The following is a 24,501-nucleotide window of genomic DNA, read 5'->3' as shown; positions in this document are numbered from 1 at the left end:
AAAGGTGGGCGCCCGGCCCTGCCGCCCCCGCCCGGCCGCGTCCCCAGGGCGGCAGGGCCGTGCGAGGGGCGACCCCCGGGGCGGGCGGTGCGGGACCGGCCCCGTCCCGGCTTCCGGCGGCCCTGGAGCCGCCCCGGCGGTCGGCTCTGGCCGCTGCTGCTGGGTGCCGGCTCGGGCGGCTGTGTCACGGGCGGAGCTTGGGGGTCGGGTCCCTTCCAGAGCGAGCCGGGGATGGTAGGGGTGTGGGGATCTTACTAGCCCCAATGTTATCGTATTAGTCCCGGTCGCTGCTCCCGTTGCCGTCTTGTGTGGGAATGCCGGTGTGTTGTGTTTGTGTCGGTGCGAGACGCGAGTCTGACCCTGTGGAGGGCGAACTGTTATCGTTAGGATGAGAGTCTTTCAGAATTCCGACCTAACTTCAGCAAACGTAGGAGAATCAAAGCTAAAGCAAAAGCAGCTAAACATAACTTGGGGGTTTTTTTTTTTTGGTGTTTTTTTTTTTTTTTTTTTTTGGAGGGGCTTTCTAATGTATTTTATCATTTTTCTCTGCTCTGCCAGTGTATGTTGCTATTTGTGTATCCAGCTGGCTGTTGGGATGTGGCAGCCTCTCCCTGGGATAGGATGACGCTGGTTGTAACCTGCTCTTGTGTGGCCTTGGAGCAGAGGGGAGAGCTGAAGTTTGTGGTGTGGAAGCGTTGTTTGAACTGTGTATTTTCCAAGCATCTTCTTGGCCTGGTTTTGTCATCACAGGGTGTGAGTGAGGAAACTTGCTTTGGGAGGCAGGACTGTAGGGAAACATGCAGAACCATTCCACAGTTTGAGGTGCACAGAACTGGTGCTAATGCTGCCTTTCACTTTAGGTGAATGTGCTTAGAATGAAGTCTTGTTTGAGTTGGGCTGATTTTGGTTTAATCTCATCTCTCTTAAATGTCATGAAAGTTTCAGGACCTAAATCCTCTTGTTTTACTGCACTCTTGGTGTGCTAACTCCCTGCTTTATTAATTGTTTAATTGAAAGGGTGTTTTGTGTTGTTTGCCCCACCTTGCTAGCTTCCTTTGAGTGTGTACTGTGCTGGCCTTTTACTTGTCCAAGTCTACTTGCCTTATGCTCTGGGTTTTTGTTTTTCTGTGAACTGTTTTATGTTGTGTATCTTTCTGCTGCTGTTTTAACTGGCATATTGACTCTGATACCTTATCAATCTGATTTTTTTTTCAGTGTTCTGTATGTGACTGAAGGATGTGAATTAACCAAGTCATCTGTCTTTTTGGTTTCATTTTAAGGACATTACCTTCAACCACAGAGTTTGGAATATTTATGTATGCAATGCCACTGTGAAACCTGTTAAAGATTTGTGAAGGTTTCCTTGATGTTTATCACACTTAGATTGCAGTAACCTTCAGTTTGGTGCTCTGTGACTTTTTCTTGTTTCAGGCACAGAGTGGATTTATTGATGCTTACAATGTGCCCGTACCAGCTGAGATAGATGGTGATATAGCAGGACCAGGATACACTAGGCTGGTATTATAATTATTTCTTCTAGATGAGAGATGTTTTCTGATTAGATTGTGGACCCTGTAGGAAAAATGAGAGGTGCTTTTCTCTTGTGAGGGTTATTGCCTGTTTCATTCTGAGGCAAGGTCTTGCCCAAGGTGTCTTCAAAGTGGAGCATAAATAGCATAAAAACAACAATGAAATCCAGTTACTTCTAATATGACAAGCAGTAATATTGTCTGAAGTTTCATCCACATGTGAGCTTACTAATGCCTTATCTTATGTTTGTGAGTGGTTTCATTAAGCCCCTTTCTTTGCCGTCACCTGTAGGTGAACTTTGAGGTGGATGAAATAATTGTGTGGAAAGCCCCTTTCTTTGCCTTCACCTGTCACCTGTAGGTGAACTTTGAGGTGGATGAAATAATTGTGTGGAGTTGAAATCAGCTGTGTGCCATCGGTGCTCATCAGTGGTGGGATTTCAGCAGAGTGCTTCCAAGCACTGCACGTACTTGGGCAGCTTCAAGCTGTAATTTGTGGTTTTGTCCCCTTAGCAGAGAGAGCCACATAGGAAAGTGTTTCTGCTGTTAGCAAGCAGGGATTATTGCCTTAATAAGCTGACAGTCTCCTTATGTGGATTCTTGCTAAATGCTGACTTTCTGCAACCTTATTTCCTGGCAAAGCATTCAGGAGCTGGATGCAGAGCAGAGTGGCATCTACTTCTCTTACTCTGTTCTAGTTGAACTGGAGCAGGCCATGATTTAAATGTTTGTTTTGTTTAAAAAAAATTATACATTAAAGAGAGGCTGAGTTGCTGGTCTGGAGTTTATTGAATTTGACCTTAAGAGCTGGTGGTGGGGACTGAACTGCAGAGTTTGGAAGGGAAGGAGGATGTGGTCAGATGGATACAATCTTGCTGCTATGAGTCCTGCTCTCTGAGCTGGTGTCTGGAAAGGGACATGAAAGGGACATGTCAGTGCACTGCCAGTACGGATTTTTGGCTCAAGCCAATAGTTTACAGTTGTTTGCACTCCCACCAAAATTCAGCTTTCAAAAGGGCCTTGGAGCAAATCATAATGGATTCATTGCAAGAAAGGTAATGGGTAACATGTCATGCCATTAGCTCTCTATCAAATATTCACAGTCAATAATGATGTGTGTATTCTAGCTAGCACCACTACAAGTTTGTTGTAAGAGATTAAGTGTTACCTGGATTGCTTAGTTCTTCATGTATTCCTTGTGTGGGTCATTTCTGGTTTTTGTATGTCTATATTTCATTTTTGCAAATAATTTAGTTGTATACAGTGGTCAGCAAAGCGTAAGAGAAGATTTAGGGTTTATTGGTTGTGAAACAGAGATAATGTCCTGTCCTGTTCAGTTTCAGGAAATATTCCTGAAGTCAGATGAGGTAGTTGCTTAATTTTGTCTGCTCTGCATTTGTCCTTCTCACATTTAAGAAGACTTTTCTGTCTCTTGCTATTAAATTGGCATTCTAACAGTCCCTAGGCCCAGATACTCTGTAAGTTGTGCCTTTCTTTTAAGGTTTGGGTCACAAATGCTTTCACAGGGTTTTCTGACAGAGACTGTATTGTTAGGTTTCCTGTTTGTCCCTATGTCTGTACGTTTGATTTTGGAAGTAACTGCACAGAGTTTGGAAGTATTTTCTGAGATGATTTTATGTCCATTTTGTTCATGTGATTAATTTATACCACAGCATATCTTTAAAAAAAAAATCGTTGCTTTGGTTTACTAAAGGTTGAGCTTCATTTCTCATCTCACAGGTTATTTGTCTAGTGCAGGTGGACCCTTCCAAAGATTTTCCGCACCTTACTGCAAAAAAAGGCCCTTATTTTGCTGAAATTCAAACAGTTGTGATAATTAGTGAGATTATTTTTCCTGCAGAGGTTATATATTATGCTGTGTTTGTCTTCTTTCAGTTCTTTTTGGCATCTATGGCTTCAGCCAGATGACAAATGAAGAGAACACAGCTCATTGGGGTGCACACTGTTTGAGGTCTCATTTTTCAAAAAGGAAAGTCTGGTTTTTGTTCGCCAGCCTTTCAGCAGGGAGGTTGGTTTTGGTGAAGGAAGTCATGTATCCACCAGCTTAATTACCTGATGCTGAAAACTTAAGGTTCTGTGAGTATCTCTGGAGAACAGCTGGTGACTATTACTGCTTTCTGCTGCCATCCATATTTTGGGTGTCTGGTTGTTGATAGAGCTTCTGTGTGTTGCTGGAAGAGAGTGTGTCCAGGTCAGATGAACCTGAATTTTGATGAATTTCTAGTTTTTGGTGTCCTCTTCTCTACATGTGTGTGCCCTTGCTCCTCTTTCCTGGTGTGATCCATTAGGGCATCAGTTCTTCTTCAGTTTACTGCTTCTGAAACGTTGAATCCATGCTTTTTGATAGGCATTTTAGTCTTTCATTCTTCCTGATTGACATTACATTTTGAAAGTTTCTTGACTTTGTTAGGAATAAATGTCTGTGTTTTGACATCTTTCTGTTCAGCTGTAATTGGTTTTTGAAGCTTGTCAGGTTGGCAGAGAGGGAGGTGGATGTTTTGCCATCCCGTTTTTACTGCACTGAATAAGTGCTATAGGGCTTCATCTCTGGGACTGTGGTTTCCTTAACCAGTAATCTGTGCACAGTGGTTTTTGTTTAACATCAACTTTATCAAAGCATTGCTTTCTAAAATTGTCACTCTGTTGGGTTGTGGTATTACACTGTCTACCAGAATGTGGAAGGTAATTATTTTTAGCTGGGGGAGCTGTGAGGATTTGAGAGAGGCTGAAGAGAAGGGCTGTAAAGGCTGGAAGCAGAGGGCTGGGGAGTCTCTTGGGTGCGTTTTCCTGTAGAGTGGAGCTAATCAGGCTCAGGAAGCCTCTTTGTACACTGGGACCAGTTTTCCCATGGAGTAATAACCTGTTTAGAAATCATTTTGTTCAATAGTTCACACAGGAAGTGGTCAAAACCAGAAGCCCCTGTCTTAGACTTTTGCTTTTTTGGCTTTGTTGCAGCATTATATGCTTTATATTATCAGTTTCCATTTGAAGGCTAATCAAAGCCTGATAGTTTTTAGCTTTTATTTCTAGTTTTTAGCTTTTATTTCTAGTTGGTGGTGGTTTTTGATATAAATTTTTTTTTTCTGATGTCCTGCTGTTGTTAGAGAGTACACTGGTAATTATTTCCTGTTTAATTAGGTAGTGCTCCTTCAGCTTGACCTAGCAGTTGAAACTCCTGCTCAGATGGCAGTCTAGATCTCTGGAAGAGTATTGTTCTTTCAGCTGCTGATAGAATTAGCATCCTTCTATAGTTTTCAAGAGCAGACGTTCCATAAATGCTGTATACATTTGGTAAAGTATCTGCATGTAGATTAAGGCATTGTAGGCTAATTTTTGCCTCTCAAAAACCTATATTTCCATTGACACAGTGAAATCTGCATTTGAAGGATCCTGCTTATGGAAATGGGTGGGTATTGTAAACCCCAGCACCACAAAGGCTGAGAGTTAGAGCAGGTAAGAGAGTAAGTGGTAATAAAAAATGAGCCAGGGTTTTCTTACCTGAGCCTCTTCAAAATTTTAGTTGCATTTTGTCAGCTCAGAAATACTTGTTTGAAATCATTCTTCACCCACCTACTGATTATTGATTTTCAGTCTCAAATCCCATAATCAACTGGCAATTCCAATGGGATTTTCCTAAATAAAAGTCTAAGACAGTGTCTTCCACATTGAGGTGCTGTGTGGTACATACTTAGGCACCTTCAAATTCAGGGTCATAGCCAGCTCCAACAGGTGTTGAACACCATAGGGTGCTTCAGTCATTCTCAGTCTCTCATTCAAGTGAGCTTGGAGGAGGAATTGCTTCACAGCTGATGATTTAAAAGGTGTTTGAGATCTAGTAAAACCTGTCAGGGGTACCTCATTGTCATCCCTAGCCTTTACGAGGAGCCCTTGTGTCACTACAATCAGAATAATCTTTTTTTTACTCAGATTAACAAAGACAATTCATATTCCTGCTGTTGATAACACCTTCAATGCTGATAACCCAAATGGAACAAGATGCAAAATTATAATTTATACAGATTCTCAGCTTGGAGTCATGTTTTTTTAATCTATGCCCTTAAGCACAAGGTAGCCTGCTGTTGCTGAAGGTGTTGGTGGCCTGCATTAAATCAGATTTTCTTTCTCCTTTCTGGCTTTCATAAGCCCAGGAAAACCTTCTGTCTTTCTTTCCTTGCCCCAGCGCTATACAGAGCACAGTGACCTATGGAGCCTTCATCAGTGACACAAACTCCTGACAGCTGGACATAGTATTGTTAAAAATAAATAAAACAAAAAAATCATGAGCAGGGTTTTTGAGGCCTGTGAAATGTTTCCATCCTGGCTTGTGCAGAGTGTGTAACTTCAGGATCTTCTCACTTGTATCCACTACAGTTGTAGCTCCTTGATCATATTATTGGTACAAGTTGCCCTAAAACAAGTCTAAGTGTTAACAAGCCCCCCTGATGATCACAGGTCGGCTTTGTTAAAGCTTCAGTAACTTTTCTTGTTTGTCTTGGAGGTTAAAAAATATGGATGTTTGATTCATGAACATTTTTCTTCTGTTTGTTTCTTGCAGTGAAGAGAGTATGTTAGGAAAAGAAATAAGGGGTAAAAATCCTAGCTCATGCTTCAGTATTGGCACTTTCTCATGTGCTGCCTTTATTCTCTGGTACAGATGAAAGAAACTCGTGTTTTTGCTGTTCTTAATGTCTATGCATCTTTTTTCCACCAGTGATGGTTGGAGACATTGCTGCCATTGGTGGGGTGGATACATAATGACTTATAGGGAAGGCTGCCAGAGAAAATTTATTTGTTAACTGTTTTTTTTCCACGGTCAGTCAGGTTTGGACTACTCCTTGACTTTCACAGGATTCCCACTGGTCTTGGAATCTCTCTGCCTGCAAATTATTTGCAAATGCCAGCGCTCCCAGCATTCCAGCACTGTTGCCACACCAAAAAATAGTGAGAGATTTGAGATCAGCTGTCCAAGAAGTGAGCTGAGTAAATATCTAAACACAGGAATACCCTCTGCATTTATTTCCAGACTTTATTATTGTTTACTTTTTATAGTCTTAGGGGTATTTTCCCCTCCATTTTTGGTTCCACAACTAGGTCCCAAGATGCCATGTAACAAACCTTGCACGTACATGTTGAGTCCATAAAGGCTCTGAGTTCCTGACTTCCTAAAGTGACTTAAATGTGACTTAAATGAGACTATTAGCAGCTTACAAGGTGGATCCCTGGCTACATGTGTTAAGTTCTGTAATTCTGGCCTTTGCAAAAGCAGGCTCTGAGCCCTGTGTAGGGGTAGCCTGGGCGCTGCAATCTGTACTCGTACAGGTAGCAAGCCTCCCTTGGGGAGAGAAGAGGCTGTAGCTGGGCATTTCAGGAGCTGCTGCTACTTTAGTGCTGGGAAGCAGCTTTGCTGCCTTCTCTCCATGGTTGGGTGCAGGGGCACAGAAATGCTCTGAAAGCCCTGGGCAAATGGCTTTTGGCTTTCAATTAGAAGTCCAGTGGTACAGTTGTAGAAGAGAAATAATTTTTATAGTGATTTCTGTTGCTTCTTAATGGCTTTTCAAAAATGTAGCTTCCTTGGATGCTCAGTAGAACCAAGGCCTTAGCAGGACAGAGCTCTGTTGGTCAGAGCATGGTGCTAATGGCATCAGGGTTGTGGGTTTGATCCCTGTGTGGGCCGTTCACTTAGGAACCGGACTTGATGATCGTTGTGGATCCCTTCCAATTCAGAACATTCTGTGTGTGAAAATGCAGTGAAGCTCCTGAGTCATTGCTGCTGCAGTTGGCTGCTGTGTGTCTAAAGGGAATGTTTTGAGGGGAATGTTCCCTAATTCCTTTGTTGCTGCCTTGCTTTATTCAACCCTTTGCAGCAAGGTGAGGCTGTTTTTGGAGAAGAAGGTTCAAGGGGCCTTCCACATAGCAAAATGGGGAAGTGTTGCATCGCTCATCTGGGAGTCTTGCAAGTGGTCCCACACACTGCAGAGCACAGCCCTTGCTGTGCCCTGGATCCCCTGGCTGCTGAGAGACCCATGTGTGTTACACCTGCTTTTCAGTCTCTCAGTGGTTGGTTTGTTTATGGGTTTTCTTACTGTGATTGGGGACTTGCATAATTCAAGTGCTGTGTGGCATTGTAGTTTCCTGAGCAGACTTAAAGCTTCAGCTCTCAGTATAAATCAGCTGTTTAGTGTTCCCCAACAAGTGGTTCCACTGTGTTAAACCCCTGTGTACCTCAGTTGCTCTTTGACTAGTGCTGTCAGAGAACATCAAGTCAAGAATGCAGAGGTGGGTGCTGCATTTTCCTCTCTAAATACTCCTTTTTTGTTTTTTTATAGGCTAGAAATGTCAACACGGGTGAGCTTGCAGCAATTAAAGTAATAAAACTAGAACCAGGTAAGTGGTTTCTTAACTAAGTAGGCCTCAGAAACTGAACATTTTTGTGCTTAAGATAGCAATTTCACAAAATCAGTCAAGTCCACTTATTGAAAGAAGATGTAGGAAAAAGTACACTGTTCTAAAAAAAAATCATGGCAGACAAGATGTAAGGGGAAAAATGTAATTGGAGGACAGTTAAGTGAAAGCTGATTAAAATTTGAGAATTGTGGGGGGTTTTGTCCTGTGTTCGAACCATGTGTTGTAAAAATTTCTAGAACACAAGAAGACAGCAAGGCAAAAAAGAACTCACCTGGTAAAAGAGTAGAGGAAGAACTAAAAAGAAGGGTGAAATAATAGCTGAACATTAGTATCTGGGAGTTAAGTACATTTCCTGAAAATCTCTTGGAGGGTCTGATTAGGACTTCACTGTCTGCTAGATTTATGCTTGCACTGTGCTTCTGTGGTGATTTCACAAAGCACATGTGACCTACAGATCAGTTCTTGGCCTGCAAATTCTGTTCTATTGGTAAGAGTAGGCCTGTTGAATAGGATTAATCTGGGAAGTAAAACATCCAGACTTTTTGTCTAACTTCTAACTGCTGGCGTTCCATTTCCAGATTTAATGTTGGGGTGTGTGTAATATTTTAACTACCTGGTTTGATCCTTAAGGTCTGTGTGGGCAAGAAGGGAAAGAAGGTATTAGTTTTCTCCATTTTTTTTCCCCTTACAATTCTGGAAGTCGGTAGAAATGTTGTGTTTTCACAGTAGATACACATTTAAAAGTTCAAGACAGGACAGTATGTTACTAGGTAGTTCAAAAAGTGTATGTTAATCACACTTTTCCTCACACTGAAAGTGTGATCTCAGATGCTCCTGTCTAGTTCTGCTTCTGTGTTTTTCTTATGTCAGTTCCCATTGCTGGAGTCCTTGGCTGTGCATGATGTGCGTTATCAGTCCAGCTAACCGTGCTGTGGGCAGAGCATGGGGGTGCCCTGCAGCTGGGGGAACTTGCTCCCATGCTGTGGTGATGGGTGACCGATTGGCATCTTGCACTTAAATATTTTTTGGCAGCCTTTGGACACCTGAGTGGTGCTCAGAGAGTAGGCTTCAGCTGCCCTGTTTTGCAAGTTTTGCAGATTGGTGTACAGTGTGCAGACTGAGGGTTAACAATGTTTAAGGACTTGTTTTAAGGCTTTATGCTACTTTTATTTTGAGTGCAGTGTAAATGCTGATCACACACTGGAGGAATTGTGTCCTTTCAGGGAGGTCCATGTGTGAAAATAAATTCCTCTGTTCTTTAGTGTCTGTGTGTTTAAAAGTCTAGCCAGGAAGCCATCAGCAACACACTACAGATAGATGTTCACTTGCAGCTTATGATTTGAAATTTGCTGTCAGTTAAATAAAATACTTGGGAATATCATATTTCTGGTTATAAATAACTCAGTGGATAGGTCATCAGTATGTTAATGTACTGGGAAAAACTTAAAAGTTTCCAAAAGAAAAACATCTCAGCTGTGTTTTCAGTTTCACACATGATTTTCTCAGTGTACACATCTGGTAAGAACCTTTAAGAGAAAGACTGGGACAACCAAGGTACCAAATGGTGAGATTGAGCTAAATGTCACCCCTGTGTCAATGTTTTCTGGATGTGAGTTACAGTCCATAAATTTACATTCTTGTGGAGTCTGCTGAAATGTTGCAGCAGCAGTTTACTAGTGACTGGTTTTGAGCTTTTTTTTTGGCTTAGGAAGATGAACTAACGAGAATGGGCATGTGGCCAAAAATAGCAGAGTTTTGTTGTGTTTTTAAGAACCCAGGCTATTGGCAGGGCTTATGCAGATGGACACAGTGGGGTCTCAGGGAAAATAAGGACTTGAGAGCGAGCTATGGCCAGTACTGTAAGAGCTGTCAGTAGATGTGAGGTCCATCTGTCCCAGAATGGAACTTCAGAATATTGTTACTTATTGCTAAGCCCTTGCTAATAAATACTGATTTACAGCTGATTTATGTCTATGAAACTTGCAGATAATTAGTCTTAATTACTAAGAATGTTTATTTTATAAACATGTGCTGAAAGTTGAGATGTGACTATAACCCAGGCCAAAGAAAATACTCGTTCTACTGCATTTCAGGAGAAGATTTTGCTGTTGTGCAGCAGGAAATCATTATGATGAAAGACTGTAAACATCCGAACATTGTTGCTTATTTTGGCAGCTATCTCAGGTACAGTTTGTTTCTTTTGTTCACTTAAAAATGTGTCCCTGTCCCCTTGTAAAGGACAAATCTATAAGGTGACATAGACAAAATACAATTTACAAAATATTATCCATTTGTGTATTTTTTTCATTTACCTTCAAATCTGTTCTATTTACTACAGTATCTCTCTCTAAATGATCGCCTTCCAGCAAAATTATTTGTTGACCACATAGTCATGTTTTCTTGCAAATAAGTTGATGCTTAAAAGCTTTGAATCTAATACATAAGTGGAAAATTAAGCAGAAGTATGTCAAGTATGAAGTGTCTGTGTATATAGTATGTTTTACATCTGTTTCAGTAGAATGTCTGTTTTTCCAACGTGTGAACTTCTGACCAGAATGTGAAGGTTTTGTGTTTTTTTCTGGAGGTGAGGTTATTTGCATTGTAGAAACATTTACAAATGTATTCAGTTGTCTTACCAGCTACTTCTTTTAACCAGTCGTAGTGGGAACAGATTGCTTAACATAACTAATAAAAAGCTGCTTCTGATGATATTTTAATTTTCATGTGAAAACAGTGCACAACTACTATTGTTGCACTCAACTTTCTTGACCATTTTTTATTGAAACACTGCCTCTTCTGTACTCAAGCTGGAGGTGCTTTTTCTTTAAAAGAGAAGTTTCCCTCTTGTCTCAGACTATCAAAATATACCTTTGGAGACCCAGAATTAAATTTTGGCTAATATGCTATATATTTTGTCACTGTCTTACACTCCTCCTTGGTCCCTTCCTCTGTGTTTGGCAGAGTGCTTCTTTTTTGGTCTGGGCAATCAAGTCACTGTCTGTGAGACCTTTTACTGTCTGACCTTTTGTTTTCCAAGCATATTTCAATGCTAAGAAGAATAAGAAAAATACCATTGTCCTATATTTGCTAGTCATCAGCATATTGTTCCCCAAGGATTTCTCCTGTTTGTGTAGGGATTTTTCAGACAGTGACATTTCTGCCTTCCTGTTAGCCTGGGTGTTAAGTTGCAGACCCTCAATGGTACTGTTGATCCTGTCTCTGTTTTGCTTGCTGCTCAGGCAAGCTCCGTAGAAAGACTCTACACTGTTGCTCTTGGTTGTTACAGGGATCTTCACCTGTCTCAAAGTGCTTAGGCACAGTGATAGAAGGCTAGATTGAAACTAAGAAATGTAGTCACCTCTTCTGATCCTCTTACGTTCTTTTTCTGTTTTCTGTAGGGCTTTTGCACACTGGGACGTGAATGCCCAGTAAGCAAGTGAGAATTTGCAACACTTTTAATGCTTCATGTCTCTTACTTTGCTGGGAGAGTTCTGGCTTCTTCCCACTTCCACAGTGCTGCTACTTTTGGCATCAAACAGGATGCAGCCACATGGGCCCATGAGTCCAGTGCCCCCAAAATGGTCCCTATCTTGGGTCCTGCATCTTTGTGAGGAACAAAGAAGGGACTTGGAGATGTCTCTTCAGTGGTTCTTTCTTACTCAGTTTTCTTGCATGGGTTGTCACACTGCTTCTGTGTCTGGTTTTAGTCAGCTATTTCAGTGGAAAGTTTTAATATTATTTCAAGCAAGACTTTAATTGACCCCTTGAAATGTATGGAATTAACAGCCAGGGAATTCTGCTGCTTAAAATTCCTGTAATGCTTGGACAATACCTTTCCCACCACTAGAGGAAGCAGCTGGGAATGTACCTTTGAGGACCATGTGCACTCTGGACATAAAAGGGGTGGACATCCAAGAAAGAGAGAGTTCTCCTTGGAGCAGCAGCTGTTCTAGCTGTCACCTCCTGGTGATAACACTTACAGTTTGCAGCTCAGGAGATAAGCTCAGCACTTCCACCATTGCCTTTGAAAAACCCTGTCACAAATGTGTCTCAGCTGTTCTAACAGGGCCATATGAGTTCAAGACCAGGTCATCAGGGAAGTGCAGAACAACCATCAGTCTTTCCTTTGGTTCTCCTGTTACTGTCTGCTCTAAGGTGGTTGTATGGGATTTTTTTTTCCACCTGAGTATTTTGATGGCCAGAAATGACTAGGCAAGTCCCAGATTTTTTGCGCTGCACAGTGCCTTTTTGTGGCCACATCTTACCAATGAAGATTACTGAGTGAAAATAGAGTTAATGGCCATGATAAAAGATACCTTTAAATCCTTCAACCCGTTGTCTGTTCCTGGAAAGCACCTTTGTGGAGCTACAGTGAATCACACTGAATTGATTCCATTAGTATGGGAAGAAGAGCTAAATAACTTCCCTTGTGACCCTGCCACCAAAAATATCCATAGGTATTTTTGAAGGAAAAGACTTCATCTGAGCAGGTACTTACCCACAGCATGGGCTGTGCTCTGCCTAGCTTTGACTAAAGCACTACAGTTTCACTTAATTTGCTGTGAAAGAAATTTAGTTGAGAGATCCCTGGGGCTTTTTGTTTTGTGGTTTTTTCTTGTTTGTGTTAACTCCTATGCTGTGAAAAAAGTGGAGAAGTGAAAATAAGGAAGAAATAAGAACAACATCTGTTTTGTCTCTACTGTCAGACAAATGTATTTCAACAAAAATCAGTGTGAATGTTTCACTAATACTGTTTTTATTGCTTCATTAAAGTAGAATATTTTTGACTTTTTCATTAGTTACTGTTTAGACAGTGAAGTGTCACATAAGGACTAAATTATACTCATTATTTGACTTGTACTTTCCATAATACAAAGCATGCTGTGTTGTGCTTTATAGTGTTTGAGTCCTCTGACTTATGTTTTACAAGTTCTCTGCTACTCTGACAGCTAATGGATGGTTTTATTCACTCTTTAGACGAGACAAGCTATGGATCTGCATGGAGTTCTGTGGAGGTGGCTCTCTACAGGATATTTACCATGGTATGTCAAGACTTTATTCCTTAAAATCAAAGTACAGCTTATTTTCAAAAATTGAAATGATTGCAGTGTTTTGGAATTAGAGGAGGAATCCTAAATTTAGTATCCATAATAATTCATTGAAGGTCAATTTTAGTTTATGTTTTTACTTAATTGGTTTGGGTTTTGTGAACAATGTTAGTGGGGGGAAGGGAGCATTTAGCAGCAGAAGTTGTTTCCATCCTTCATGGGCTCATATGCCCGTCACTGCTTTTCAAAGGCTGTAAAATTTTTGGCAAATTTGCAAAATATTTGGCAAGATTACAGTGTAAAAAGAAAAAATTGATGTCTTGATGTGCTGTCTTGCTTCATAACCATTTTGTTTCTGAGCTTTTGAACTTGGTTTTAGTATAATCTGTACTACTTCCTACAGAAACCTAAGTATGTGGAATGCTTAGCATGGATGCTCTTGTCCTTTGTAAACTGTTTGAATGTTTGCATACCAGTATTGTATTCCATGAGGGTATTTTTAAATTCTTTAGGGTTTTTTTTAGGTTGGATCTGTGACATGTGAAAAGCAAAGGTGGTCTCTATATTTGCTTTAAGCTTGGCTTCAGTGAGCAGTCAAAGAAACAAGGGCTGTCTGTGAATCTGTTGGATAAAGACAGGATCAATCAACTGCTTGCTATTTTTCAAGAGACAAAATCAGTTTTGAAGGACTTTATTGCCCTGGAATTAAGACCCTTGTAGGAAAGGAGTATGTTCTAAGTGAGTAATGGCTTTGGGGTTCTCAGGTGATGTTTTTTATTGAGGAAGTCTATCCATATTCTAACTTGTGAAGATTTTACGTGTGAGGGTCTCTTGTGCGTAAGCAGCTTTTTATGTTTACCTTGGGTGCAATTAAAAGAAGCACCAATTCACAAGTTCCTGCCATGTTCCTGTCACAGGCATTTGAGTGTGGCCTTGGTGATCCTTTAACTCTTTGCTAATTTTGAGAAAAGCATGTTTAATAGGCTTTGTTTTGTGGAACACCTGTAGAATAGGAAATGAGCTCATGCCACATAAATGCCTGAGCAGATGTCTACAGGAGTGGCTTCCCGTTGCAGCTGATTTTTGGCTTCTCTGCTGGTAGCTAGAATGGAAGGTTCTTTTTTGGTCTTTATTATGTTTTAGAGAGTCCTATTCCAATTGAACTATAGGCCTCTGTAATCTCAAGTCATTTGAGTTAACCAGAATGAAATTTCTCAAAACAAAAATAGGTGCCTAGATAAGCCTGCTGTGAGTGCTGGTATATATAGTTTTGTGTGGGTTTGGAGCTTTTCTTTCAGCAAAGAGAAGTTGGATGTAGACTTACTTTGAAGATATGTTGCATGATACTAATATTGTAGAAGGTAAGCAGTTAGATTCTTTAATCTAGATTCATTCTTTACTTTCTACTCCTTCAGTGTCCTTTGAGAAACTCCATCCAACTTCTCTTTGTTTTCTGTGCAAAACCTGAAAAGCTTACAGTCAGGACTGCATTTCCTGGTCTTAAACCCCTTTAATTTCAGGATCAAAGTCCAGTGACTAGGACGAGTCACAGACCATTCCTTGCTTGCCGCTCACTGTTTGGTTTGCGTATTTGTTCCAAATTTAATTGTTTTCCTCTAAGAGACTTGGAAGTTGGACCCTCAAGGAAGAGAAAGATTCTTCCTTCCCTTGGAAAATGGCTGAACCTGCTTACAGGGGGAGTTTGAGAAGGTGCTTGGTGTGGCAGGCCCAGGAGCAGCAGTGCTGACAGCTGATTTCAGAGAAAGACTGAGAAGCTGGACGGAACAGTTTCTGTGGCAGTGAGAAGGATGAAAGGAGAGAGCAGGTCACAAATGGTACAAAGAACTGCCCAGGGCTCAAAGGGGACTGAACAGAGTTGGCTGCAGCTCTGAGTCACTGAGTTGAAAGTCCATCCCTCTATAGAAGAACACAATGGGTTTGTTCAGGGGAAAGAGTTAGGCTTAAATTATTACTTGTGCTTCTTTTTCCTAAGTACTGTGAGATTTAAATACAGAAGAATTAGTAGTTTCCATTCTAACAGTACTGGACATTTTTGACTTTAAAAAATGCTATGGTCTTTAGGGTGCTCAGTCTGGATTAAAGACTAAGCACATTTACTTAGAGACTCATAGTGTAAGGTCCTATCAGTTCGAATGGAAGTAATTGAGGTATGAATTTGGAATGGGTGATATCTTTACCTGATTTTGAGATCTTTTTTTTTCTTTTTCCATTCCATTTCAGTGACTGGACCACTATCAGAGCAACAGATTGCCTATGTTAGCAGAGAAACACTACAGGTAGTGTCTCCTCAGATTCTTGTAGTTGTTTTTTAATGTAAAAGTATTAATAGCTAAGAATAAAAGCTACAAATAACATGTGATGCCATGGAAATCTGGTAACTGAATGACACAGCGCTTTTCTCGGACTTTTGAGGAGGTCCCATATTACAGCCTAGAAATTTGTCTAATTGCATAACCTCAATTACCCTGGATCATTTGAAGAAAGCTCTTGTCATCTTTCTGCTGTTAATTTTATATTTGTTTTTAAAAGGGGGGAAGCAGCATGTTTTCCTAATCTGTATTTATGGTATAAATTAGTTACTGCACATTTGAAGGAAAATTTAAAAACTATGTTTTGCATATCTAATAATTGATCTGTGCCAATAGGAAAAAAGTTGCCTGTGTGCTTGAGATGTTGAAGTCATTAGTCTCTCCTTGTGGGTATGCTAGCTTTCATTTTTCTTTCCTAAGTTACAGTACAGCAGTAAAACTTAATCAGAGACTGCTTTTTTGATGGATGTCTTGCTTCCCTGTGAGAGAGCAGTTCTTGACTTGTAGAGAACACAAACCTGTTGAATGCCACCAGATGAGACCTGCTTGCCTCTTACTCTTTCAAGATAGCTCTGTTCCGAGCCATCTCCCTTGGTTGTCCCTTAGCATCTCCCAGTCTCTAGCTATGCCGGAGACTGCTGCCTTCTGACTTGCAGGATGTGGTGCTTTTTATTACTTACAGATCAGGCTAATGTGACATCTGGGAGTTCTAAGGGTTTTGAGTCTTTAAACCCTTTTGTTCTTAGACACTTGTAGAATGGTTTGCAGTAGACGGGGCCTTTAAAGACACCCCCACCCCGACCCCTGCAATGAGCAGGGACATCTTCAACTACATGAAGTTGCTCAGAGCCCTTTCCAACCTGACCTTGAATGTTTCCAGAGAGGGGGCATCCGCCACCTCTCTGCAACCTCTTCCAGTAGTTCATCACCATCATAATAAAAGAATTCTTCCTTATATGTAATCTGAATCTACCCTCCTTTACCTGAAAACCATTACACCTTGTCCTGTCAAAACAGGCCCTGCTAAAACGTCTGTCCCCATCTTTCTTATGAGACCTCTGCACATTTGCTGAGGATGCCCTTGATCCCACTGTCTGTACCAACAATGGAGTTATTAAAAAGTCTAGTGTGGGACCCTGAGGGACACCACATGTCATTCTGGACATTGAGCTTGTTTACCACTGCTCTCTGGATACAATCATTTAGCAATTCATTAGCCACCAGATAGTCCATCAATGAATTCCATAATCTTCTTAGATATGGAGGAGTGAGTAGTCTGGAATGGAATTTATGAAGCCATTTATTTGTGTGGGAAGATATCTTGGTTAATATGTATAAATTGCGTGTGATAAAAAAGCTTACAATTTTGTGTTTTCTAAATGTTATACATTGACCCACTTTTCCATATTTTAAATTGTATGTAAATACATGTTTATAATACTCTGACTGAATATAATGCATGTAGTTTCAGATATCTTGTTTCAGCTTATAATGGAACACCATTTTCTCGAGTAAGAAGTCTGAGAATGTAGGCTATTGTCCATCCATAGAAGTAATTTGTCCAACATTAATTTTGCCACCAGTGTCCCTGAATCCAGAGTCTCACTTGGATGCTGATGTTAACATTCAGTTTCCATATTTTCAAGCCCATTGAATCCTCCATTTTCAAAATATACTTGCTGTCCATTTTGCTGGAATTCATGAGATTTGATTCTGAAAATATGGATGTTTTAAATATGACCTTTAAAGTAATTGTCTCCAATTACTTTATCATTACTTTATCATTTGGTTTTGAAAATGGTAACTGCACATTCTTCCAGGGCAGTACTAAAAGTGTGTGAATTAATGGCCTTTGTATGCCAGTAGCATCCAGAGATTTAAGGAGTGTACATGGGACTCTTCTGCCTAATGCAGAAGTTGTTGCCAGTGTCCCTGAATCCAGAGTCTCACTTGGATGCTGATGTTAACATTCAGTTTCCATATTTTCAAGCCCATTGAATCCTCCATTTTCAAAATATACTTGCTGTCCATTTTGCTGGAATTCATGAGATTTGATTCTGAAAATATGGATGTTTTAAATATGACCTTTAAAGTAATTGTCTCCAGACATTCAGTTTTGAAAATGGTAACTTCACATTCTTCCAGGGCAGTACTAAAAGTGTGTGAATTAATGGCCTTTGTATGCCAGTAGCATCCAGAGATTTAAGGAGTGTACATGGGACTCTTCTGCCTAATGCAGAAGTTGTTGCAGTGGTCTGGTAGATGCTTTGATTAATTGCACTTAAATTTTGCAGTCAACTCTGATGTAGTGCATGAACTGGCAAAAAAATGAGTCTTTACATGGATATTTCCCTTGAATGTGAAGCCTTGTGAAGGTTCATGGTCACAGAGCAAGGAAAATGTTTGTGTGTGATTTTGCTTCCGGAAGAGAATTCTGGAGATAAGCCTAGAGTGTCCGAAGTGACATGATCTCTGATTTGTCATGCAGGGATTTGGTTCTACAGAATTCTTCCAGAATTTAAACTAAGTTTTTAACTTGTGTTGAGTCTTAAAATGTTTTGGTACGAGACCAAGGTGGCTGAATGCTTTTGCAGAAATCCATGAAATAGAGTTGAATTTCTAGGCTTGATTGAAATATGTAATGGTACAGGAGGTAGCTTTACTAGTGGTCCAGTGATCTGACTGCTGAATAGAAGACTCCTAGGCCATTTGCCAGTAAACTTTGGTCTAAAAAGGTGATAGTTACCATGTCCAGAGGAAAACTTGTTTGGGGAATACTCTTCTTCCAATAGGTGTGGTGACTGGTATTACTTCCTGTGTTTTAGATATTAGATAAATGTATAAATATCTTTATATAAAAATACTTAGGTATGCTACTTTATTTAAAGATATTAGATATGCTGCTACATCTATTGAATCTGCAAATTTACAGCAAATTACACTGAAATATAAAAATGTTCTTCAGTCAGTGAGTCATTTAGATGATTAAATTGGATCCTAAATATACATGGTAATTAAATAAGAAATGTATGTCAAATGAAAAATGTTAGACTAAATTACTATTTAAATATTTTATGCAGGGACTATATTACCTTCACAGTAAAGGAAAAATGCACAGAGATATAAAGGTAAGTAAAAACTGAAGGGGTTTTTGGTGCTTTTAAAATAGGTTACATCACCTCCAGTGGTCTTTACTGTTACGTATCAGTTTTCAGTACATTTCTGAATATGTAGGCATTTTTAATCTATTAGAATGAAATAAAAATTTCTGCCTAAGGCAAAAAAAAAAAATCTTTCTTTAAAATATATGCAAGGAAATAGTTTCTTTTCCTTGGAGCCACACTAACTGTTTAGGTGGACCAGTGCTGTGAAATTTAGCCATCAGCTGGTGTCCAGAGCAGTATGTGTTCAGATGGCTGTCAGGGTGTGTGCTTGTGCAAAAGAAAAGTTTGCTCTTCCCACAGCTTTTCCAGGGAGCTCCATATACCCTTCCTTTTGAACCAGCTAGTGAGCAGAGCTCTTGCTTTGGCTTCTTGCATCGTGGTGAGCAGATTGCAGGGCAGAGGCTGCTGTTCTGTGCGGTTCTTGGAGACTGCTTCTGTCCCCTCCCTCGCATGCTAAAAATAGAGAGGGTGCTGCAAATCAGGCTATTAGTACTGACTTACTTAAATCTCCATCTCAGCAAAGCTATATCAAAAGTGGCTTTTCAGACTCTTATACTCTGTTATAGTTTCCTTCTGGTGCTTCCTGTTGACTTTTTGTTCCTGAAGTTTTACTACCTAGTTTTTCCAAAACCCTTCCAAAGTTGGCAAGCTTCCTCCTGGAAATCTGACAGTAAATCATCATATTCTTTTGTGTTGTTGCATGCTGTTTGTTTGGCTGGTTTTGGTTTCTTTTTTTCCCCAGCAGCATTAACTGTAGTTGCCTTCATGCAGCCTGATTCCAAGTTGTTCTCAATGGCTGCAGAAGAATATGTGGGTTTTGAGCACTCACAAAAGTAATTTGTGAATGAAAGATTACTTCAGGCACCAAAATTGTTTTCCACTATACCTTATAGAATGCTTGTAAGGACACAGTCCATAGATACTTTTTCTAAGCAGAACTGTGCTAATAAATGCTTACAGTGATTACATTGTGAAGATTTTTTTTTTAATCTGTTCTCATGAGCATGGAAAAGTACTGTCTTCGTCTGCAGATTGCCTGACTGCTGAACTGTTTGCTTCCCTCAGTAGCTAAGTTCCCTGTTTAGAGTACCTGTCCTGTTAGCTTGAAAGGTGGACAAGGTCAAGAGCATGTAAGCAGAGTTGTTGCACTGTTTGCCAAGCTCATTAACTGTGCTTGTGTAGCATGGGCCAAGCTAGTTGCATTTTATTGCAGGCCTAACTTTTCCTGCTCTGGGAAAAGCCATAGTCTGTAAAAACACAGATCTTTGGAGGTTCATCTCTGCTGCCTTTCCATCTACCTGATAGGCAGTGCAGTGCTGATGTTTGGAACTGTGTTTAGCCAGCTCTAACCTTCACTCAGCTCAACCTGTACCTGGTTTCAGTCTTCAAATCAGGCTTTTTCTCAGTCCTTTTGTCGTGTAATTTTGTAATGCAAACCTCTGCTTTGAGTTAATTTTGGTTATTGAGTTGAACTGAGTGGAACACACAGCCACACAAAAATGACCTCTCCCAATCCAGCACGAACAGAATCTCTGTTGCATAAGGACGGAAGTAGCTTTGCTAAATGCTTGATTATTGAGGCAGGTCCTTAAGGCTGTAATTATAAGCATGGCTCTCAAACAAGATGAAATGAGCTCCTACTTATGAACAGAAAATGAAATTGTTTCCACTTTGACCTTTTGAGTTCCTGTTTCCTTTGAGTCATTGTTAATAGAAAAAAGTAAGAATTAATCAGTACAGGCAAATACTGTTTATTGAGAAGCTTTGTGTGCAATGCAAACTGTAGTACCATAGACTTAACTAAAAATTAATGGAAAACACTGTATATCCAAGGAGATTATTTAATAACAGAACGGCAGCTTGCTAATTTCACAAACATTTCCTTGATAAGGCTGCAGATTTATTAAACACAATCCTTGCTTAGTCTTTAGCCCCTAATTTGCTGTAAGAGCCCACATATTTCTTTTTTTAATGTTGTATTGGAGAAATTGGCATGTTTTAATTCAAGTAAACTTTTCTTTTTTTCAAGGGAGCAAACATTCTTTTAACGGATAATGGACATGTAAAGTTAGGTGAGTTAATACATCTTAGTGCTTAAAAATTAATATTTTTATGTGCTCTAAGAAGCAGCATGCTCTGCTTTGTTTAATGAGGTGATGGTTCATGTAAGGAATTACTGAATATCAGAATTCTTTTTATCTTGCTGGTGGTATCTAACTAAACCATCAAATTAGTATCTGAGGATTAGTTGGAGTAATTTCGGAACAGTGAAGTAAAAGACCTGATATTGTAAATGAAAAATAAAAGTCAAATCACAGGGTTGATACATTTTTAATATAATCTACCATCGAGAGTCCTTAAATGTGAAATGTACCTTGAAAGCTTAGCTGAAAGAATCTCTTTGGTAACACAGAATGAGGCGCACTCTTATTAAAACCCTTCATGTACCTGTGAGGTCTTCTGTGCCAGCCTGCTCTTCCTTGTGTGTATGAGGGACATTTGTGTCCATGTTTGGCAAGTGAGTCAGGGGAGCTGACCAATGGTATCTGGGACAGACCAAGTTTCTATTATTTGCTTTTGGGGTTGTTTTTTTTTTTTGGTTAAATATTTCCAATATATTTAAGGACCTCTTAACAGTGGGGAAACCAAACTAGTGTTCATTAACAATTAATTACATCAAATCATTTGTTAACTGTCATTTTGTTTTTTGCCTTTTTTTTTTTTTTTAATAGCTGATTTTGGAGTATCTGCACAGATAACAGCTACAATTGCCAAAAGGAAATCCTTCATTGGCACCCCATATTGGTAACTGTGTTTTACTTGACCATTGATATAATGGTAGCACATATAATACTGTTGAAAAATTGTGATAAAGGCATGCTCTGTTACTCCTAGGTAGACTAACCACTAAAGACTGTGTCAGACTTTCTGGTGATCATATCTGTGTTACTTATTCCAAATCCTGAATTAGCTGAGTGTCAGAGAAAAGGCTTTAATGCTCTGAAAGCTTGAAAGGCTGTGTAGTGCCATCACTGTTGACTAATTTATCTTCATTTAGTAAAACCTAAAAACTAACAGCAATTTTGCTTGCTTTTAACTTTGATCTTAATTTTTTAATTCCTGATTTTTTATTTTGGTATTTTATGTTATTTTCCCTCCAGCCTAGATATAGCTTTTCTACTTGATGAGTTTCCTTTGTCCTCACAGATCCACAGACTTTTGCTGCTTGTGAACTGTTTCTCTAAGCCATTTTCTCCCTTTTTTCTCCCTAAACTGATTGAATTCTGTGATACAGTTCTACCTGTGCTGCATCTCTATTCTTCCCCATTAGTGTGTGTAATTTTTAGCTGAAGTTCTGCCTTTCATTTTATCTTTTTCTTACTGAAAGTCGTTGTCCCCTTTCACCTTGCAGTACATGAGACATATTCTCTACTGTAAAACAGCACTTTTGTCATATGTTTCACAGACAGATACAAAAATTCTGTAGTCTGACAGCATAGTAGGTGCAAGATAAAAATATATATAATGAAAAAACCCTATGTTCAAGTATTGACTTGAAATAGCCAAGCGCAGTATTTTCAGCATTCTTCACACCAGGGCTTCACTTCCCTTTCAGAATAGCACAAACACCCATAAGTCATGATTATGTGATTGGTTTGTGTCTCTTTCCCAAGATGTCTGGGTGACCTCAGTGCTTGAAAGTCCTGTAACTTTCGAATCGTGCCATGTTTCTCAAATGACCTTAAATAATAACTTTGAAAGTATTACATAGGTTAAATACTGATGAAAAGCGTCGCTTGTTCTTTGCAAAGCTTCTCAGAGGTTTGAGAGCAGAAGCAAGGAAGCAAAATTTTTGAGATTGCAGAGAAGAAAATTTGGTTGAAACAGGCCATGTGAAGGTTTTAATGGTCATTAGATGTACATGTGTCTCAGGGCAGGTGAACTGCAGTGCTAGTAACCCTTCTATTTAAATGTTTAGCCCATGTTCCCCCTCTCCTGTGGTAGCTCCCTCATTTTTGATTTAGAGTGATTGGATTTTTAATAAACTCTGGAAGAAATATGTCTAAATATAGTTTAGTTATGCAAACGTGAAGTAGCTTCTACCACCAAACCTGCTGATATTTTCAGATCTGCAGATAAGATGAAAGGGCCCACAAGGCTCATTGAGTCCAGCTCTTGGCCCTGCACAGGACATCCCCAAGTGTCACACCGTGTGTGGGAGAGCATTGTCCAAACACTTCTTGAGCTCTGGCAAGCTCAGTGCTGTCACCACAGGATATCTGTATTTGAGTAATGCATCAGTTGAGATGCTGCTTGAAGGTCTACTGGAGCACTCTCTGACTTCATCTGTTACCTTTATTAAGTTATTTAGTGCTACTTTGCAGGTGATCAGGACTGATAAAGCTTAAAGCTAAGAAATACTAACATGTTGGCCACCTTGTAGGGCTACATAGGACAATCAAATTCATAATTCACTTTGGCCATTAAAAACATGTGACAGTTCCAAGTGAATAATTTCCTTTAGGTATTCCTATTTATGTGCCGGTTATGTTTGTTCATTTTTGCCATCTGAGAATGTGAAACCACTTTGTTGACATAAAGAGGTCACCTGCCGTGAGTGAGACAGACTTTACAAACAGGGAGTGCTGTATACAGAGGTGACAGTGAGTCTCATGCTTTCAGAGTACAGGAAAGCTGACATTTTATTGCTTTTTCTCTTGTTAGAGTTCTTTTCTTCAAAGTCAGTGGATCACTTTATGGGCAATATGTAAATTTGGGTGTTATGTGGATTTTATTGTAGTTGAATAATTATACTTCAGGCTCTTTGGTTGTTGAGTAGTATTTAGTCTGAGACAGATTGATTTCATCCACTTACTCCTGAATGACCATTGTAGAAACTGCCTGTTAGTTATCAGAAGATGACTGAGGGAAACTTCAGGTGTATATTGCATAATTTTTTACACACACACTTGTGTATGTATATCTATATATACTGTGACCTTACTAATTGAGAGCTTTAAGGAAGAGAAGACTGTGTGTACAAAGAATGTTTGATTTGTGGTGAGAAGCTTACCTAAAAATATCTCTTACTGTTCAGGATGGCACCAGAAGTTGCTGCAGTAGAAAGGAAAGGTGGCTATAACCAACTCTGTGATCTGTGGGCAGTTGGAATAACTGCAATAGAGCTTGCTGAACTTCAGCCTCCAATGTTTGACCTACATCCAATGAGGTTAGTAAGGGGTTAGAGCTTGGTGGTAAATGCAGCTACTTAAATAATCCATTGGAAGAGATGGCTGTGTGTGCTTGTGGCTTTTGGGTGTATTGCAAGGGCACTGGGCTGGGAGGGTTCTGATTGAACAGAAATTGGACAGAAATTGTAACAACTCCTTCTGGTGCATAAGTGTATAAAGTCCTGGTTGAGTCTCTTAAACTGATGTGGCTTCTTGCTGCCTATTAAATAAAGTGTTTAATAATTTATCTCATGTGTATTGCAGCATACCCACAGAAATGCTGTTCTTTTTTTTTCAGAGCACTTTTTCTAATGACAAAAAGCAACTTCCAACCTCCTAAATTAAAGGACAAAATGAAATGGTAAGTGCTTTTTTATTTCAGTAGATAATGAACGTACTGCACTTGGAAATTGATTTTAATGTTTAGCACTTTGTTTTACAGGTCCAATAGTTTCCATCATTTTGTGAAAATGGCACTTACAAAAAATCCTAAAAAAAGACCTACAGCTGAAAAGTTGCTACAGGTATAAATTTATGTATGAGGGGTCTTTTATAAAGTTATAAAATTAAAATATGCTTAGTGTGAGTGGCTGGAATTTTAATCTCTGCGTTTCCCTCTGTGTTTCAGCATCCCTTTGTTACCCAGCCATTAAATCGAAGTCTTGCCATTGAACTTTTGGATAAAATGAATAATCCTGATCATTCCACTTACCATGATTTTGATGATGATGATCCTGAGGTAGGAGTATCTTCTAATCATAGAATCAGATTAA

The 24,501-nt window shown here is 39.7% G+C and overlaps 1 protein-coding gene across 6 annotated transcripts in view; it reads left to right on the top strand.

The window, feature by feature from the left end:
* MAP4K3 (mitogen-activated protein kinase kinase kinase kinase 3) overlaps positions 1-24,501 on the top strand; it is a 68,224-nt gene that overhangs the window by 848 nt on the left and 42,875 nt on the right. For 2 of the 6 annotated variants that reach the window (XM_041476844.1, XM_041476842.1), the window contains exons 2-12: positions 7,877-7,934; positions 10,049-10,139; positions 12,933-12,997; positions 15,245-15,300; positions 18,414-18,461; positions 20,527-20,569; positions 21,230-21,302; positions 23,596-23,727; positions 24,027-24,089; positions 24,171-24,252; positions 24,357-24,467. In XM_041476844.1, coding sequence (XP_041332778.1) covers positions 7,877-7,934; positions 10,049-10,139; positions 12,933-12,997; positions 15,245-15,300; positions 18,414-18,461; positions 20,527-20,569; positions 21,230-21,302; positions 23,596-23,727; positions 24,027-24,089; positions 24,171-24,252; positions 24,357-24,467 — 822 coding nt within the window. Of the gene's footprint in view, positions 1-2,180; positions 2,585-7,876; positions 7,935-10,048; positions 10,140-10,473; positions 10,540-12,932; positions 12,998-15,244; positions 15,301-18,413; positions 18,462-20,526; positions 20,570-21,229; positions 21,303-23,595; positions 23,728-24,026; positions 24,090-24,170; positions 24,253-24,356; positions 24,468-24,501 lie in introns of those variants that run through there. The other 4 variants (XM_041476841.1, XM_041476840.1, XM_041476843.1 and 1 more) reach the window with 4 other exon arrangements.

This window comes from Pyrgilauda ruficollis, unplaced genomic scaffold, assembly GCF_017590135.1.
Source record: "Pyrgilauda ruficollis isolate IOZ18807 unplaced genomic scaffold, ASM1759013v1 scaffold4, whole genome shotgun sequence".
Taxonomy (NCBI): Eukaryota; Metazoa; Chordata; class Aves; order Passeriformes; family Passeridae; genus Pyrgilauda; species Pyrgilauda ruficollis.
The sequence above is the reverse complement of the archived record's forward strand: the minus strand, read 5'-3'. Positions and strand labels throughout refer to the sequence as shown.